Genomic DNA, 20,247 nt, shown 5'->3' with positions numbered 1-20,247 from the left:
ATGCATCTCCCTCTGGCTGCTGAGCCTAGAGTTGATTCTCAGACTGTCTGCCCCATAGGGTGGTCCATTAGGCAATAAACAGAAAAATTGTAAAGATGAGAGGGTCACAAGCATATTGGCAAATATTGTTCCTGAAAGGTGAGTCTATTCCCAAGACAGTTTTCAAGTTGAAGGGTTATCACTTCAACCTGTAACCTCATGGTGGGGTGGGTCTCCTCTCTTCCATCTCACGCTCACTGGGCCTTGCTCAGATTGCCGGAGGAGTACAGCAAATCAGGCCAAACTTTTACAGACATTTCTGTTTTTGTTGCATCACTAATGGTAAACCACAGCCTACCCCTCAACATTTAACCTCAAGTCCTTAACTTCCGGGTGCCAATTTAAGCCAAGGACTCTATTATTTTAATGCCTACATTCAACAAGTCAAGACTATTTTAAGTGGATATGTTTTATCAAGATTCAAGTCCATTATGACAAAAAGCCCAAGGACCTATAAAAATTCTTCTCTACTGAAAAGGTCAAATATTCCACATTGCCAAGTCTGTGACTTAACCATCTGCCTTGCAGATATTTTCAATCAAAAGTCATTGCCACTCCAATGACATGTGCTGTGTAAAATCATCTTGTTTCCTCTGCAACACACTCAAAGGTACATCTTTAAGGACTTCCTGGCTTGGGGTAAAAAGCAAATATACATCTTTAAAATATTTGAGCCTCTTTGGTATTTCTTTCTACTGATGCTTGGGACTGAGTGTTACTATTCAGTTGCCAAGTTGTGTCTGATGGACTGCAGCATGCCAGGCCTCCCTGTCCCTCACCATCTCCTGGAGTTTGCTCAAACTCATGTCCGTTGAGTCAGTGATGCCATCCAACCATCTCATCCTCTGTCGTCCCCTTCTCCTCCTGCCTTCAGTCTTTCCCAGCATCAGGGTCTTTTCCAGTGAGTCTGCTTTTAGCATCAAGTGGCTAAAGTTTGGAGCTTCAGTTTCAGCATCAGTCCTTCAATGAATAATCATGTTGATTTCCTTTAGGATTGGCTGGTGTGATCTCCTTGCAGTCCAAAGGACTCTCAAGAGTCTTCTCCAGCACCACAGTTCAAAAGCATCAGTTCTTTGGCACTCAGCCTACTTTATGGTCCAACTCTCACATCTGAACGTCACTACTGGAAAAACCATAGCCTTGACTAGACAAACCTTTGTCGGCAAAGTGATGTCTCTGTTTTTTAGTACACTGTCTAGGTTTGTCATAACTTTTCTTCCAAGGGCTAAGTGTAGCTTTTCTAATTTAATGTCTCGCTAACAACTTGTGATAACATCAGAAGGGCTCTTGTGCCTGTGGAACAGCCCTTGGGGTATATTTTTCCTTCCCTTGGCTCCTTCATAAGAGATAATATAATTAAGCAGAGGTTGAGTTAAACAGGTGAACTATGGACCCAGACCTCAAATCCTTTTCTGGAAGCCAATGTGCTATTTAAGTAATGTCTGCTAGTTTTCATGGCTTGCTTTAATCAATAGAATGAAGTTTCTATTGAATAGAAGTTGGAAGATGCCTTTTTGCATCTTAATGCTGTTGAAAATGTTGTTGCTATTATCTGTAATTTGACTTCAAAACCCACAGGAAGTAGGGAGTAGGTCATCGTTTGCTATTTCCTGTTGTTTTTGGAACTGATAATGATCCAAGAAAGCTTTAAGACTATAAGAAACATTCCAGACAAAAGCCCACTGTGAAAACACAGAATTAAATCAGAATGTGATCTTTGTAGAAGAAAGATCACTAGGAATACATTGTCTTTTTAATTTCAAAAAAGAGAAACTTCCACTTACATTTTCATCATGGTATATTCCTAGTGAGTGAAAATGGCAGTGGGTATCTTTTTTCTTCCTAATTTCATAATGTCTGAATCCCAGGCTTTTCTGTTTTGCCTTGAGTTAAAGTCCTAGCCAGATATCTTTAATAAGTATCATCATCTGTTTCCTTTTGATATAATCAGTGTGGAATATATTGCCCTGCAGTTTTCCCATCTTGCCCTGACTCACAGGAAAGGATGAGGTTTTCCAGGCCTTTCCTTTGGCTCCTTAGCCCATGAAGAAGTATTTTTCTGGTTGGGGGAGGAGTTCTGGTTGCTCTTGGGTTTGACGTCAAGACCAGGCTGTTTCTAAAGAGACAATTGGCATGGAGTTCCTTCCGGGAACTTGTAAAGATACTCTCATTAAACAGTCTTCCCTGGTCCCACCGTGGCTGATAGCCCATGCCTCTCAGACAGGATGTACTTGTTCCAAATATACCCCAGAATGATTTCTTCTGATTTTGTCTGAAGGTCGGAAGGGGTCTTTGGAGGTCAGTCTCGCCGTCCCTTTGCCTCCAGGAACGTGGGAAATATTTTCAGTCAGTTCAGTCACTCAGTCATGTCCAACTCTTTGTGACCCCATGGACTGCAGCACGCCAGGCCTCCCTCTCCATCACCAGCTCCTGGAGCTTACCCAAACTCGTGTCCATTGAGTCGGTGATGCCATCCAGTCATCTCATCCTCTGTCGTCCCCTTCTTCTCCCACCTTCAATCTTGCCCAGCATTCAGTTCAGTTCAGTTCAGTTCAGTCACTCAGTCGTGTCCGACTCTCCGCGACCCCATGAATCACAGCATGCTAGGCCTCCCTGTCCATCACTAACTCCCGGAGTACACTCAAACTCATGTCCACAGAGTCAGTGATGCCATCCAGCCATCTCATTCTTGGTCGTCCCCTTCTCCTCCCGCCCCCAACCTTTCCTAGCATCAGAGTCTTTTCCAGTGAGTCAACTCGTCACATGAGGTGGCCAAAGTATTGCAGTTTCAGCTTTAGCATCAGTCCTTCCAATGAACACCCAGGATTGATCTCCTTTAGAATGGACTGGTTGGATCTCCTTGCAGTCCAAGGGACTCTCAAGAGTCTTCTCCAACACCACAGTTCAAAAGCATCAATTCTTCGGTGATCAGCTTTCTTCACAGTCCAACTCTCACATCCATACATAACCACGGGAAAAACCATAGCCTTGACTAGACGGACCTTGGTTGGCAAAGTAATGTCTCTGCTTTTTAATATACTATCAAGGTTGGTCATAACTTTCCTTCCAAGGAGTAAGCATCTTTTAATTTCATGGCTGCAATCAGCATCTGCAGTGATTTTGGAGCCCCAAAAAATAAAGTCTGACACTGTTTCCACTATTTTTCCACAGCATTAGGGTCTTTCAAATGAGTCAGTTCTTTGCATCAGGTGACCAAAGTATTGGAGCTTCAGCTTTAGCATCAGTCCTTCCAGTGAATATTCAGGACTGATTTCCTTTAGGATGGACCGGTTGGATCTCCTTGCAGTCCAAGGGACTCTCAAGAGTCTTCTCCAACACCACAGTTCAAAAGCATCAATTCTTTGGTGCTCAGCTTTCTTTATAGTCCAACTCTCAATGACTACTTGTGACTCACATGACTACATGACTACTTGAAAAACCACAGTGTTGTCAAAGTAATGTCTCTGCTTTTTAACATGCATCTAGGTTGGTCATAGCTTTTCTTCCAAGAAGCAAGCATCTTTTAATTTCATGGCTGCAGTCACCAACTGCAGTGATTTTGGAGCCCCCAAAAATAAAGTCTGTCACTGTTTTCATGGTTTCCCCATCTATTTGCCATGAAGTCATGGGACCAGATGCCATGATCTTCGTTTTCTGAATGTTGAGTTTTAAACCAGCTTTTCCACTCTCTTCTTTCACTTTCATTAAGAGGCTCTTTATAGTTCTTTGTTTTCTGCTGTAAGGGTGGTGTCATTTGCATATCTGAAGTTATTGCTATTGCTCCCTGCAATTTTGATTCCAGCTTATGCTTCATCCAGCCCAGCATTTCTCATAATGTACTCTGCATATAATTTAAATAAACAAGGTGACAATATACATCCTTGATGTACTCCTTTCCCGATTTGGAACCAGTTTGTTGTACTTTATGAATCTTTGCTTTGGGTTGGAATAATAAAGACCTTGTTTCGAATTAGAAACAATTGTTTCTACTCTTAATAAGCTTTCTCTGGTGGGAGTTCTTCAAGGGAGCTTAGATGTTTCCATCATTCATAGTCATGATCATCTTAGGAGTTTAGGAAAGTTGATATGGAGGGGTCTGAGGGTCAGGACTGCTTCTCTACTGATGAAAGAACACAGTGCTGCAGGAATGGTTTCACACCAGGTCCCTGGGGCAGGGTAGCGATTCATGGGTTCGCAAAGAGACACAACTGAGTGACTGAACTGAACTGAACTGGACTGGACTAAAAGGCTCCCGTTGCAGTCAGCTTATACTGTGGCAACCCCTGGCTTGAAAATCAGTTACTTAGAGCCTAGTAAAGACTTCTGGGGTGTTATGTGCAATCACTGATACCCCTTCTTTGTACTCTTAACATTTGTATGAAAGTAATAATAGCTGTGATTTCTTGCATATATTATTTCTCAGAAATCACCTTTTTTCGCCCGTTGATGAATAAGATAAGTCTGTCCCATTCCCCATCTTTAGATCTTGCCGTGCCTCCCCTTTACATGTGATAAGCTCTCAGCTTGTTAACACAGGCATCCTACCTTCATCTCTGGCCACCCTCCACCCTCAGGGTCTGCAGCCACACAGAATGACAGCGTATGGTTCAAGCCATATCCATTCTTCCTTTGTATCCATGTGCTGGCCTCACTACTTGGAAAACTTTGACCAGGATCTTTGCCTGAGAAAGTCCTGTTATTCCTGCAGTAGCCAGCCTTATGAGGTATTGCCGCCCCAGGAAGTGTTCCTTGGTCTCCCCAGGCTTAGTCCAGTGTTCCTCCTCCATGCTCCCACAGAGCCTGGAACTCAGTATGAATTGTGATTGGCTGTGGGCTCCTTGAAGGCAGTGCCACAGCTTCAGCATCCGTATGGGTTGGGTTCCCAGTATGGTTCACACCCATCCATTCCCAATGTGGATGTCCATCAAGGGAATGCATAGCACTGAAACGTTTGTCACTAAGTGTTATCTATCTTACCAAACATTTAACACTCGCGTTGGTTTTCTCAAATTGCGTGGGTTGGATGCCAGATGAAATAGCGCTGAGTAATCAGAAAACTGTGGTGTTGGAGAAGACTCTTGAGAGTCCCTTGGACTGCAAGGAGATCCAACCAGTCCATTCTAAAGGAGATCAGTCCTGGGTGTTCATTGGAAGGACTGATGCTGAAGCTGAAACTCCAATACTTTGGCCACCTCATGCGACGAGTTGACTCACTGAAAAAGACTCTGATGCTGGGAAGGATTGGGGGCGGGAGGAGAAGGGGACGACAGAGAATGAGATGGCTGGATGGCATCACCGACTCGATGGACATGAGTTTGAGTGAACTCCGGGAGTTGGTGATGGACAGAGAGGCCTGGTGTGCTGTGATTCATGGGGTCACAGAGAGTCGGACACGACTGAGCGACTGAATTGAACTGAACTGAATCAGAAAAACCTCATCTTACTCATTCAAAAAAAGAAATCAACAACGTTCGGTGTTTGCTTCTAGATCTTGGAAGCCCCGAAGGCATTGCTCTTGACCACCTTGGGCGCAACATCTTCTGGACGGATTCTCACCTGGATCGGATAGAAGTTGCAAAGCTAGATGGGACCCAGCGCCGGGTGCTGTTTGAGACTGATTTGGTGAATCCCAGAGGCATCGTAACAGATTCCGTGAGAGGGTACGTGCATGCTAAGTTGCTTCAGTCGTGTCCAACTCTGTGTGACCCTGTAGACTATCGCCTGCCAGGCTCCTCTGTTCTTGGGATTCTCCAGGCAAGGATACTGGGGTGGGTTGCCCTCCTCCAGATGATCTTGCCACCAGGGAAGCCCCGTGAAAGGGTATCTTTGTGTAAATCTGTGTGTGTGTCTATTCTATTTGCATCTGCCCTTGTGCATATTCTCAAAGTTTGACTGTAACTACAGCATTGCTGTCCTGAAACGAATGAATTTAGGATGAATGAGTCCACAGTTGGTGGCTTATAGATATCTGAGGTGAAGCCAGATCGTTTATTATAATCCACCGGAATCATGAACTCAGTACCACGTTCCTCTTTCAAATCTTTTACCAAGAGTTTTGTAAGTTGATGGCTCAGAAATTGGATATTTCCACTTGGATTGAATGTTAATCAAATATTTGAATTGTATCAACCACAGAAGAATATCAAGGTAGCACCCATGTCCCCCTGGGGCTCCTTCCAGGGGCCCAGCCCAGCATGAACACCGTGGAGGCCCTCCCTAGGGGTTTTGTGAGCACATTCTTTCCCTCACTGCAGGCTCTGAGTCTTACACACTAGGCCCATGTCTCCTTGGTGCTTTGACGTGAGACCACATCTCTTGTTCTGTGGCCATTTGGCCACCTCTCTGATTTCAGGTGCCTTGACCACTTCTCCTGCCAGCACTGCTTCTGGGCTTCATCCTCTGGGCCTGCTGTGCCTTCCTGAGTGCTGACAGCACATGAGAACTGCATGAGTTTATGTCCGTCATGGTGCTCTCCATTTAAAGACAGTCTCACGGAGATGTGTCAGTTATCTTTAAGGGAAGTGAAGTTGTTAGTAACAGAACGATTCAAGTGAAAACCCAAACAGAAGGGTCTTTACAAAGGCCATGTGTTTTGGCACCTCCAGATCCTTTATAGCCATTAATTTTTATTTTATTTTTAAATTTCTTGGTCGCACTGCATGACCTGCAGGATCTTAATTCCCTGGCCAGGTACTGAACTTATGCCCCCTGCAGTGGAAATGCAAAGTTCTAACCCCTGGACCGCCAGAGAATTCCCTATCACAGGTTCTTTTTAAGTGTCTTTAAGTGAACTTTTTCTCATGCATCTTCATTGTTTCTCTTCCCCTTTCACTTCCTTTTCCTCCAGGAATCTTTATTGGACAGATTGGAACAGAGATAACCCCAAAATCGAAACTTCCTACATGGATGGCACAAACCGGAGGATCCTGGTGCAGGATAACCTGGGCTTGCCCAATGGGCTGACCTTCGATGCCTACTCGTCTCAGCTCTGCTGGGTGGATGCAGGTGACGGAAAGCCCCAGGCCTGGCTCCTGGGCTTCGTTTTTTTACCAAATAATCATTGTTACCCACTGTACTATCAAGAGTAGCTATTGTGGGGAATAAGGCATAAGATAACTGCTTTTTTTCTGCACAAACATCAGCTGTGTGTCTTTGCTCTGAAACTGTTTCCCTCAGCTTGATGTAGTCCAGGGAGTATTCTCAATCTTCCAGGTCAGGGGTCAGCAAACTACAGCCTTGGGCCAAATGGTTTGGCCACATGTTTTGGTATAACCTGGGAGCTGTAAAAGGTTTTTACATTTTTTAATGTTACATTTTTAAAGCTTATACAATTGCTTGTATAATGTCCGTTATTTCACCTCTTGGCCCACACAACCTAAAACAGTTACTATCTGACGCTGTAAGAAAAAGTTTGCTGACCCCCAGAGCCTGTCCTCATCCTGGTACCTATTAAGCAATTCATGATTTACTTTTTTGTAGCTCCTGCTTGTCCCCAAGCAGGGCTAAGGCAGGACTTGAAGCCAAGGAAGATAAAGTAAGGCAGTCCCGATGTGTGCTCCTGCCTGGGCAGATTTGGGGTGCCCCTGAGGTGGGCAGGATGCTCAGTTGGGAGAGAATGTCAGCCATCCATCAAGTCTCTGTTGAGTTCCTCCTTTGTTCTAGACACGGTCAGGTACCACGGGAGATGCAGGAAGTAAAGTATGCACAGTTAGGTGAAAACCCAAGCCTTAAGTTGGTCATAAGGCAGGCATTGATGTGCAGCTGTGCATAGCTGCTAAGCCAGTGGAAGCAGCTTAGCAATTCTGAGGGCTCTGAAAACAGGGAGGGGAGGTCTAGAGAGGCTTCAGGCAGAAGGGATTTGAACAGGAGCTGGAAGATGGCATTCTTCTTACTAAGCCCCTGGCTGCTCCAGAAATGGGTGAAACAGGGTGCTCTTCTTCTGCTCTGGCTCCCTTCTCCCCATCAGAACCAGGTATGGGTACCGGATGGAGGTGGGACTGAGCAATGAAAGGGACGTGGGAGGATGAACAGACAACTTCCCAGTTTAGAAGAGCACATCTTGTGTTCTCTGGGATCTGAGCATGTAACACTGACTCTCACCCTTGCCCTCCTTGCTTTTGGTTTTGGACACAAAGGGGCCATTTCTTGTGTGAACAATGGATGACTTGTTCTCACCCCACACAGGCACCCATCGGGCCGAGTGCCTGAAGCCCGGTCAGCCCAGCAGACGCAAGGTTCTTGAAGGGCTGCAGTATCCTTTCGCCGTTACGAGCTTCGGGAAGAATCTGTACTACACAGACTGGAAGATGTGCGTCAGCTGCTGCAGCATGGGGGCTGGGGGGCCTGCCCTGCTTCCCTCTCTGGAGGCCACACTCTTTCCAAGCGGCCTCTTGGCTTGACCTTCCTGCCTCCAGAGATGCCCCCTCCGCCTCGCCCTCTGGTTGTCAGAGAGGAGGGCACGGGAGGAGAGGGCAGTGACCCTAGGGGAGCAGGGGGTGCCATGTATCATCTGGATGCTCCTGGATGGGCAGCTTCAAGTCCACAAACGGGGACTTTCTGCGCGTGTCCCTTCTCTCCCTACTCCGTGCCACTGTTTTATTATAATCCTTAAACTGCAGTATTCCCAAAGCTCCTTCTTGACCTTGCCTGCAGAAAAGTAGGCTTAAACCAAGCAAGCGGCTGTTGCAGGAGCATCCATATAGAAAGTGGATTTCCCAGCCTGGAATTTAGAGCCAGAGGGCAGAGCTAGCTGACCTTTGTCCTTTCTTTAAGAAGCCAGAGAATTGCAGGCTTCAGGAAGAGGAAGGGATGGCTAGGAAGTAAGGCCAGTGTATCTGGTTTTTGCATCTGTCTGTGCTCAGTCTTACCTGACTCTTTGCCACCCCACAGACTGTAGCCCACCAGACTTCTCTGTCCATGGGATTTCACTGGCAAGAATACTGGAGTGGGTTGCCATTTCCTCCTCCAGGGAATCTTCCCAACCCAGAGATCAAACCCATGTCTCCTGCGTCTCCTGCATGGGCAGGTAGATTCTTGACTGTCTGAGCCACCTGGGAAGCCGTTTATGGCCTCTGATTTATTCCCCAAGGGCTTCCCTGGTGGCTCCTACGTAAAGAATCCACCTCCAATACAGGAGTCTCAGATTCAATCCCAGGGTCAGGAAGATCCCCTGGAGAAGGGAATAGCTACCCACTCCAGTATTCTTGCCTGGAGAATCCCATGGACAGAGGAGCCTGGCAGGCTACAGTCCATGGGGCCACAAAGAGTCAGACAGGACTGAGAGACTAACACTTTCGCTTTCACTTTATCCTCCAAGTGATAGAAGAGGTTGCCCTACAGAGAAAAGTTCAAGCCATTAGATATGTTTTTTGTTGTTAGTATATTTTTGGGTTTTGTTTGTTTGGCCATGCTGCATAGCATTAGGTAATCTTAGTTCACCCACCAGGGATCAAACCACGCCCCCTGCATTAGAAGTGAAGAGTCTTATTAGGGAAATCCTGCCGTTAGATGCGTTTTAACTTTCCATCCTTTTGACACTCTGTAGGAATTCTGTGGTCGCTGTAGATCTCGCTGTTTCCAAAGAGACGGATTCCTTCCACCCCCACAAGCAGACCCGGCTGTACGGCATCACCTCCGCCCTGTCCCAGTGTCCTGAAGGTAACTCACCTCTGCTCTACGTAGTCAGGGGCTGGGTTGGCCCCTTGGGCTCAGAGCCCACACTCTGGCTGCCCGCCATGTGGCCTCTGGGAGCCCTGATCACAGGGCAGGTGAGACCTAGTCCATTTCATCAAGGGTCTTCATTAATTAGTAGGTAAACCAGATGAATCAATAGAAAATGTTAGGGAATGAAGTGGATAGTGGGTAAGGGTGAGGAAAAGTATTGACTCTCGGAGTGGGTCTAAAAGTGTGCTGTCTTCAGGCTCCAAAGGGAAAAGCAGTGTTAGGATCTCTCCTGCTTTAAAAGTTCATCCATTTGGCCCGACAGCAACAACAATAATTGATAGTAATAATAATTTCAAACATAGATGCGATACTTCCTGTGAGCTGGGTACATCCCATGTATTAAAAATCACTGCGTGCTTTGTATCCACTGGTTCACTTAATCCTCACAGCAGCCCTATGAGGTAGGTATTATTATTTTGCCCACTTTATAAGTGAGGATACTGAAACCGCTTACCCAGAGTCACACGGTCACTTCCGGTGCTCATGGCAGCAGACATAGGGGTAAGTTAGGCAGCCTGGCTGCAGAGTCTAGGCTATGCTGCCTCCTTCCTGGCTTCCCTCCTGCCTCCTAGTCAAGCGGCCAAGCTGGATAGAAGGCACATGCTGCTTTAAAATTCCACTATGACCAGAGCTGAAAAACCCTCCCTGAGCTCTGCTAGTAGCTTTGGTGGTAAATCTGCATATCCCCCAGATCAGGAATCAAGGTTTTTGCACATTTGGCAAGTCCTTAGCGATGAGGAAACAGCCAGGAGATAAGCTGAGTTAAATTTTCTATACAGCTTCCTCCAGGAACCCCCATATGCTTGGCCTCCCAGAGACCGAAAAGGGGGCTAGTATGGAGGTCACGCTCTTAACTGATTGAACCACTGAGCTTACTTCTGCCTTTTCCAGGTCACAACTACTGCTCAGTGAACAATGGTGGCTGTACCCATCTCTGCTTGGCCACCCCAGGAAGCAGGACCTGCCGTTGCCCTGACAACACCCTGGGAGTTGACTGTATCGAGCGGAAATGAAGAGTTCCTTGTGTGCTCTCTGAAGTATTTCACAGCAGCACCCTTCTTGAAAGGGTACAGACTGAAAACTGTCTGACCTGGTGGCTGAGTCGCCACCAGGCCCAGGTCCAACCCAGCCTGAGCCCCAACAGCATTGCCCTCACTGTTCCCCAAAACACATGCCCTCAGCTTCTGGGATGGGAAAGCCTCTTCTCCTACACAAAGAAAGTCTCCCTTACCCCAACCCTCAGACTAGCTTATACAGCCCTGAGTGAGGATTATATGCCCCATCCTGGTGCTGGAAACTGGCCCCAACCTTCATACCCCCATGGTGAGCCGAGCGTCCCACGGCCTGAGCTGCCTCCCTTCCTTGTGGCCTTAGGAGCTCAGCCTCACTTTGAGACACCCATTGTTCCATCAGCTGCTGGACACATCAAGGCTGTGAGTGAAGGAGGGAGTTTGCTCTCCCACAGTTTTTCTTGGTGCTCTGATTTCCCCCTTTATACTCCTAGCATTTAACCCCTGAGTTCTATATCACCTGCATCCTGCATCCTGCCCAAGGCAGGATGTGAGTAAGCCCTGCCTTTTGGTCAAAACTCACCCTGTCCGAAAGATATATGGGTGTTTGGTGGATGATACTGAGCAGCCTCTCCCAGTAAGTTATTGGCATTTCTGCAGTAGTTGTTGGTAGTGAAAGGCTTAAATCAAGAGTGTCCAGAGAAATTCAAGGTGCAGAGTCAGATGTTTGAGGATAGGGATTTTATTGATGTGCCTTAAATTATACCAAAGATTACCAAAGTATTCCTCTTTATCCAGAGCACTTGGATCCTAGTATCTGGTTCTTGGGGCAGCACAGCCCCACTGCTGGCACCTGTGTCCAGCCTACACATGGAGACCCATCTGAGATACAGACTGGGACTGGGGACCCCCCGTCGTCCCTTATCTCTGCCCTCCACCCATGAGAGCCAATCTACAATCAACCATGAGCTCTGTGCGCTTCTGTTCATCCTCCATCCATGGCCCTTGCTCACTGTATCTTCATCCAAAGACACAATCCAGGAAGGCCAAACTGAATATTTATATTAGTCCTCCAGACACTTTGTTGCTCATTGGTGTAATTAAAAGGACCATTACCACATTTCCCATTTATGTTTCTAGAGCTTATTTAGAAAACATCTCCTGACCATATATAGCTAGTGTTCTCTCTTTTTGGGATGGGGGAGGTGGTCGCTGCTTCCCAAAGTCCTGAAAGAATAGAAATTTTGAATTGAAAGCTAAAGATAAGGAATTTGAGTCGGTGAAGATCGGGTTAAGGGAAGTGAGAAGACTCAGTGATAAGTGAGAAGACTCTGAAAAGTGTCAGAAAGAGATTGATCAAGAGCAGGAATGGGAAATCCAAGAGGAAGGATAAAGGAGAAGATTTAATAATAGCAATAAGAAAAACTCTTAAATAATGCCAAAGAAAAAATGGTATGTGCTTTGACAGAGGACACTTCTACACTTAAGGACATGGAAGAATTTCTCTGTTTTTCTCCTTAAGGAAGATATCCCTCTTCTAATCTGCAAACCTCAGTACCCTGAACTCCCCGCTACACACACCGCTTTTCTGCAGCACATAGGAGCCTGAATGGAAAGAGCCTTTCCTTGAAATTGGAGTTTGTTTTGAGAAGCAACTATATCCACAAGAATCACAAGGTTTGGGGAACACATGAATCTTTTATGTAGCCCAACCACATAAATTAGTTTAACTTTCCTTATTTATCATTCCATATCCAACCCTCTATATCAAATGTTTTGTCATGATTTTTGTATAATGTTTATAACTATTTTATTCATTTTGCTAGATTCATTCTAAAATTCTTTTAAATGGTAAATTCTTAAACTGTGGAAACCATTGAAGGTGCTTATTAACTGTCCCCCAGATTTGTACAAGTATTGGATAACTCCTTGAGTTTACAGCTGTATAAATTTTAGTGCAGAAAATAAACTTTTTTTGTTAAAAAAGTCTTCTTTTATCTTGTTTGAATGAAGATACTTAATCTCAGGAGGCAGATTCACAATGGAAAGACAGTCGTTTAATAATCTGCAAAACCTATTTAGCCCCTAATGTTTATAAGGGATGGTTTTTTTCCCAAGTGAGTCTGCAAACTTAGGGGCTGAAAATTGACATTAAAATAATTCTGTCATGGACTTCACCCTTTTAAACATTGTTTTCATTTTTTATAAAAATTTTAGCTACAGGCAATAGCATTTCCTGGTTCAGTTCTGAAGATGAGCTGTGTTTTCCCCCCTTTAAATATCCAGAAGGAACAAAGATATCTTCCTGGCATTGGCTACGACTCCATGGTCTGTTCTCAACTGCCGCCAATGCATAGTGCTACCTATGTTGGCTCCTGCGGGGGATGAGAATGGGCCTTTGACTTGGACAGAGTGATGGGGGCTCAGAAATGGCAGAAATGAGGTTGCAATCATTGTGGAGAAGGGACCTGGTGCATCAGGGCCTGCCTATGAAACAGCACCACCAACGGAATCAGTTAATACATCCTGCTGATGTGGACTTACTGAAGGACAACTGATATTAGGGCTAAATGCTAAGACCAGTGTTTTATTCTGGTCATAAAATCTAGATACATTAAAGTGATGTCAGGGAAGATGGTGCAGTAGGAAGCTTTAGGAATCCACCCCTCAATAAAACAGTAGTTGAACTGGCAGGAGCCATCTGAATAAACTACTTTAGAACTTTGTGTCTAGTAGAATGCTTGCAGCACCCGGGAGAGAGTCTGATGAAGAGACTGGTAAGTTTCAGCTTCCCCCTGATAGTGGCAGCCATCCCCTTTCCCCAGCCCCAAGACACTCAGCTATGGGGACAGCAGCCCGTGTTCCTAGTGCAGTTTACTAGGACCAGGTTGAACTCTAAGAACCAGTGTTGCTCTCCAAAAATCATATTTGTGAGTTCTGACTACTGCTTCTAGTTTGGTGGCTGGCATAGAGAAAAAATCTTCCTGACATTGGGTTTGGCAATAATTTCTTGTCTATGACACCAAAAGCACAAACAACAGAGGAAAAAGACAAATACAAACAGTAATTGCTGGGGAGGGTGTGGAGAACAGGGAGCCCTCCTAGACTGTTGATGGGAATGTAAATAGTACAACCATTACGGAGAACACTATAGAGGCTCCTTAAAAAAAAAAAAGTTGCCATATGATCCAACAAGCCCACTCCTGGGCACATGCCCAGAGAACACCATAATTCAAACAGATACAGGCGCCTCAATGTTCTCTGCAGCATTATTAACAGCAGCCAAGACACGGAAACAGCCAAAATGTCCATTCACTGAGGGATGGATAAAGAAGATGTGGTATATTGGAATATTACTCAGCCATAAGAAGACTGAAATAATGCCATTTGCAGCATTGTTTATTACCTAGGTCCATGGATGGACCTAGACATTGTCATACCGAGTGAAGTAAATCAGAGACAAATACATGATATCACTTAACATGTGCACCCAGTGAATGGTACAAATGGACTTGCTTCCAGAACAGAAGTAGTTCAGTTCAGTCGCTCAGTCGTGTCCGACTCTCCGCGACCCCATGAATCGCAGCACGCCAGGCCTCCCTGTCCATCACCAACTCCCGGAGTTCACTCAAACTCATGTCCACAGAGTCGGTGATGCCATCCAGCCATCTCATTCTCTGCGTCCCCGTCTCCTCCTGCCATCAATCCTTCCCAGCATCAGGGTCTTTTCAGATGAGTCAGCTCTTCACATCAGGTGGCCAAAGTATTGGAGTTTCAGCTTCAATATCAGTCCTTCCAATGAACACCCAGGATTGATCTCCTCTAGAATCGACTGGTTGGATCTCCTTGCAGTCCAAGGGACTCTCAAGAGTCTTCTCCAACACACAGTTCAAAAGCATCAATTCTTCGGTGCTCAGCTTTCTTCACAGTCCAACTCTCACATCCATACACGACCACGGGAAAAACCACAGTCTTGACTAGACGGACCTTGGTTGGCAAAGTAATGTCTCTGCTTTTTAATATGCTATCAAGGTTGGTCATAACTTTCCTTCCAAGGAGTAAGCGTCTTTTAATTTCATGGCTGCAATCAGCATCCGCAGTGATTTTGGAGCCCCCCAAAATAAAGTCTGACACTGTTTCCACTGTTTCCCCATCTATTTGCCATGAAGTGATGGGACCAGATGCCATGATCTTTGTTTTCTGAATGTTGAGCTTCAAGCCAACCTTTTCACTCTCCTCTTTCACCTGCATCAAGAGGCTTTTGAGTTCCTCTTCACTTTCTGCCATAAGGGTGGTGTCATCTGCATATCTGAGGTTATTGATATTTCTCCCAGCAATCTTGTTTCCAGCTTGTGCTTCTTCCAGCCCAGCGTTCCTCATGATGTACTCTGCATAGAAGTTAAATAAGCAGGGTGACAATATACAACCTTGACTCACTCCTTTTCCTATTTGGAACCAGTCTGTTGTTCCATGTCCAGTTCTGACTGTTGCTTCCTGACCTGCATACAGGTTTCTCAAGAGGCAGGTCAGGTGGTCTGGTAAAAAACAAAACAAATTTATGGTTATTGGGGGAGGTGGAGGGATAAATTGGATGATTAGGATAAACATATACACTCTACTATATACAGATTGGACAGCTAATTAGTACCTACTGTATAGCACAGGGAACTCACACCCTGTAATGACCTACATGGGAAAAGAATCTAAAAGAAGTGTGGATATATGTATACATATAACTGATTCACTTTGCTGTACGGCAGAAAGTGACACAACATTGGAAATCAACTACACTCCAATAAAAAAATTTTTTAAAGAAAAATTGGTCTTCAACAAAATTCAAAACTTCTGTGCAGCAAAGGATACTATCAAGAGAGTGACATGACAACCAACCTGTGAAAGGGTAGAAAGTACATGTGAATCTTCTATCTGATAATGGTTAATATCCAGAATATATAAAGAACTACAACTCACCAATAATAGCAAAGACAACCCGATTAAAAAATGAACAAAGGATTTGAATAAACATTTTTTCAAAGAAGATATACGAATGGCCAACAAGCACATGAAAAGGTGGTCAACATTATTATTCTTTAAGGAAATGTCAATCAAAATCACAATTAGATACCACTTCATACCTGTTAAAATGGAGGATGGCTATCAGAAACAGAAAAGAACAAGTGTTGGGGACGCAGAGAATTGGAACCCTTGTGTTTCCACTGGGAATGTAAAATGGTGCAGTCACCATGGAAGTCAGTTTTGTAGTTCCTTAAAATGTTGGATATAGAATTACCACATGACCCAGGAACTCCACTTGGAGGAATATACCCAAAAAATTGAAAGCAGGGCCTCGGATGCTTTAAGTACACCACTGTTTACAACAGTATTATTCACAAAAGCCGGAAAATGACAATAGCCTGAGTCCATCCACAGATGAAATGAGAAACAAAATCTAATGCACACATACAATGGAGTAATATCAGGCCATAAAAAGATATGCAGTTCTTACATATGCTACAACATGGATAAACCTTGAAGTCACCATGCTAAATGAAATAAGCCAGTCACAAAGGAATGAATATTATTGTTCCACTTATGTGAATAGGCATATTCATCGAGACACAAAGTAGATTAGAGGCTACCAGATGCTAGGGGCAGGAGGAATGGGGAGTAACATAAGCCTGGCAAAATGCTGATCATTGTTGTAGTTGGCTGAGTTCTAACGTTTCCAAGATCCTAATCTAGGTGCTTTGCAGATGGAATTAAGATGAGTGGTTAGCTGGACCCCAAGAGGCCAGTCCATTCAAGGATGACATCTGTGTCTCCTTTGCCACCTGGCTTCTGAGCAGAGAAGGAGGGAGAGAGGAGCGTGAATCCACGTGTTTATTCCCCACTCCCTCCCTGCTGAGTTGCTGAAGGCTGTCTGTACCCCTTGACCACTGAAGGTCACTGCCCCCTCCAGGTGTCCCCTCTGTCTGCTAGGGTCCCAGGAGCCACTCCCTTCCCTGGGCTCTGGGTTGCAGGCGGTTAGCAGCCCCTGGCACTATCAACTAGGACTGCTCTGTTCTGAGGTTCCCGACAGCCCTGCCATAACTTTAAGCTGCCCTCAGATTATCCAAATATGATAATACACCTGGCTTTTTTTGAGACTTGTTGCTCTTGTTAAGTTGCTAAGTCATGTCTGACCCTTTGTGACCCCATGGACTGCAGCACGCCAGGCTTCCCTGTCCTTCACCATCTCCTGGAGTTTGCTCAAACTCATGTCCATTGAGTCAGTGACGCTATCCAACCATCTTGTACTCTGTCGTTCCCTTCTCCTCCTGCCTTCAATCTGTTGAGACTGCCAACTAAAAAATATTGTACAACCTGAAAGTTGAGAATTATGTTCTATTCTGCAGACTTATGAGGACTTTACAGTCTCAGATTACTCTGAGGGACTGCTCCGAAGAGCTAAGAGAGGAGCCAGGATACAAAGGAGTTTTGCAAAAGCAAAAAGCAAAAAATAGAGAGTCAGAACATCCACAAGTTACTGCTAATTAAAGAAAACCAGACATTTCAATGAATTTACTACTTTTCTATGTATCCATGCATGCCAGGAAATGGCAACCCACTCCAGTATTCTGGCCTGGAGAATTCCGTGGACAGAGGAGCCTGGTGGGCTACAGTAGGACACACGGGAAACGTGTGCTCACGGGAGGTCACAAAGAGTCGGACACGGCTGAGTGACTAACACACATGTGCATGCTAAGTCGCTCCAGTCCTGCCTGACTCTGTGTCACCCTACGGACTGTAGCCCGCCAGGCTCCTCTCTCCATGGGATTCTCCAGGCAAGAATACAGGGGTGGGTAGCCATGTCCTTCTCCAGGGGATCTTTGCAACCCAGAAATCGAACCCAGGTCTTTTTGCTGTCTGAGCCACGAGGGCAAGGAAAGATGTGTGGGAAGATGTCTATGTATGGGAAGATGCAAACGTCTGGGTTTATTAGCACTGCTCCTTTGACGTGCGCCTTATCTAGGTATCTAAGGCCAGTACTCTGTTTTCCTCCATCCTGAGTCCCCTCAGGGTGTGCAGCCCAAGGTGGCTGCAGTGACTAACGGCAGCAACATCCTTTCTTTACTGACAGTCCACAAGCGCTAACTGATACGTAGGTTCATAGCTCTATGATCTGCTTTTGAGCTTGGTTTATTTATTTATTTTTTTTTTTAGTTTATTTTTAAATGTTTGTAGTTAAGTCTAAAAAAATTAAAAATCTTTTTTTAACCCCACTTCACATGTCCTAATGTCCAGTTAGGATACATGTCAGTTACAGTGTAACTAAAAGGTATGAATTAAACAGATGTACCAAAAAAATGTACCAAAAGGTCCTATTTATTTCGTAGCTCCTTTTGATTTTCAGATACAGAGCCTGCAACTGCAGAAAGAATCCGCTCAGACTGGGGGAGTCCAGTTCAGTACAGTGATTGCTCAGTCACTCTGGGGTCATAGCTCAGTTATTTTAAGGAGCATCATTGCCCCAATCTTCCTCAGGTTTTCCCCCAGATCCAAACCTAAACTTCATGTGAAACTGAGCAGAAACCTGTGAGAGTCTCCTGGGCACAAAAACCTTTGTGTCCCCAGTTTCTTGTTTGCAGGGTAAAGGCTTCAACCTCCTAGACCTTCCTGAGTACCAAAGAGCAGATTCAAACACTTACTAATTAGGGAAGGCAGAGAAGGCAGAAACAAAAGAGGATCAGTCAAGAAACTGGTGCAGCCATTAAAGCAGGAGCCTGGTTCCTCCTCAAGGGAAATACATGTCGACTTAAAAAATATTCACAACGTAAAAACTGAGGGTTATGTTTTATTAGGTGGGAATTTTTAGGACTTCAAGCCTGGGAAGCAGCATCTCAAGTACCCCAAGTAAACTGCTCTGAGGAGGCAAGGGGAGGATCCAGGTTATACAGAAGTTTTGCAGGTAGTCTGAACATCAAAGGATTGTTGTTAGTTAAAGAAAGTGGGCTTCCCTGGTGGCTCAGATGATAAATTATTTGCCCACAATGCAGGAGACCAGGGTTCAATCCCTGGGTCAGGAAGATCTCCTGGAGAAGAGAAGGGCAACTCACTCCAGTATTCTTGCCTGGAGAATTCCAGGGACTGGCAGGCTACAGTCCATGGGGTGGCAAAGGGTAGGGACACAACTAAGCGACTCCTGTCACTTTCATGATAAACCAGGTATCTCAAGTTAAGGAATGTAGCGCTTTGCTATGTATGGGAAGATAAAAGAGTCTGGGCTCCCCGGAAACTTTCAGAGCACCTCAGCATCCGGGACCAGTGTCCTGTGTTTTCACATCCTGAGCTTCCTTTCCTCAGGGCTCACCTTAGGGAGTGGCTGTCCTCTGATGGCCGCTAGATGGCAGGTCTCCTACCCCTTCCTGAGTTCCCCGGAGGCTCACCATCTCACATTGGAGGGCTGCAATCCCCGATGACTGTGACATCCTTGTCTACTGATATGGAAGGAAACATTTGATTTCTCATACATAACAATACCTTTGAGTTCTTCTTCAAGAACTAAAGCCCTCATCCAGGTGGAGGATGGTAACTTCAGGCTGAGCAGAAGGTACCTCACCACAAACGAATCAGGAGAAAGACACACACTCTGCCGCCCTCACCCCACATTTTGCCTATAACTTCTCTCCCCAAACCAGTTTGGGATTGTTGATCATGAGCCATTCATTCTCCTTGCTTGGCCCTGCAATAAACCTTTCTCTGCTCCAAATCCCTGAAACCACACAACTCAGATGGGATTTGAACCCAGCCGAAACTCATATTTGGGACTTGAGCCCACGGGCTGGGACTCAACCCCACTATCTTTTATAAAAATTTTATGTATCTATTTTAATTGGAGGCTAATTACTTTACAATATTGTGGTGGTTTTTGCCATACATTGACATGAGTCAGCCATGGGTGTACATGTGTCCCCCATCTCAAACCTCCCTCCTACCTCCCTCCCCACCCATGAAGCTCAAGTTCTTTATCTCTCAGGGCAGAAGGGGTTCAGCAAGAGGCAAAGTAATAGATAAAAAGTGGATTTATTTAGAGAGCTACACATTCCATTGACAGAATATGGGCCCTCTCAAAAGGCGAGCACGCACTAAAATATGAGGTGGCTATTTTCTATGGGCGGGGCAATTTCCCAGCTAATAAGTGGGAGGATTATTCCAACTATTTTCAGGAAGAGGAGGGAATTTCCAGGACTTGGGCTACCCGCTCACTTTTTGGCTTTTTATGATTGGCCTCAGAAGTGTCACGGCGCCTGTGGGTGTGTCATTGCTGCTGCTGCTGCTGCTAAGTCACTTCATTAGCATATGCTAATATATTACAATGAGTGCCCAGCGAGTCTCAAGGTCTCCCGGAAGTCGAATTTCCACCATCTTGGGTCTAACAGTTCTAACCATTTTTTGTCATATCCTCAAAGACCCTGTCATCCTTTTAGAGGTTACC

At 45.2% G+C, this 20,247-nt stretch overlaps 1 protein-coding gene across 1 annotated transcript in view; it reads left to right on the top strand.

Annotated features, from left to right (window-relative positions):
• The window catches only part of NID1 (nidogen 1), an 88,292-nt gene extending 76,453 nt beyond the window's left edge, over positions 1-11,839 (top strand). The window contains exons 16-20 of the mRNA XM_055425761.2: positions 5,528-5,699; positions 6,887-7,044; positions 8,224-8,347; positions 9,584-9,696; positions 10,654-11,839. Coding sequence (XP_055281736.2) covers positions 5,528-5,699; positions 6,887-7,044; positions 8,224-8,347; positions 9,584-9,696; positions 10,654-10,775 — 689 coding nt within the window. The 3' untranslated portion in view covers positions 10,776-11,839. The remainder of the gene's footprint in view (positions 1-5,527; positions 5,700-6,886; positions 7,045-8,223; positions 8,348-9,583; positions 9,697-10,653) is intronic.
• The last annotated feature ends 8,408 nt before the right edge of the window (positions 11,840-20,247 follow it).

This window comes from Moschus berezovskii, chromosome 12 (assembly GCF_049115385.1).
Source record: "Moschus berezovskii isolate FMDL1 chromosome 12, NW_MosBer_1.0, whole genome shotgun sequence".
In the NCBI taxonomy this organism is placed as follows: domain Eukaryota; kingdom Metazoa; phylum Chordata; class Mammalia; order Artiodactyla; family Moschidae; genus Moschus; species Moschus berezovskii.
The sequence above is the reverse complement of the archived record's forward strand: the minus strand, read 5'-3'. Positions and strand labels throughout refer to the sequence as shown.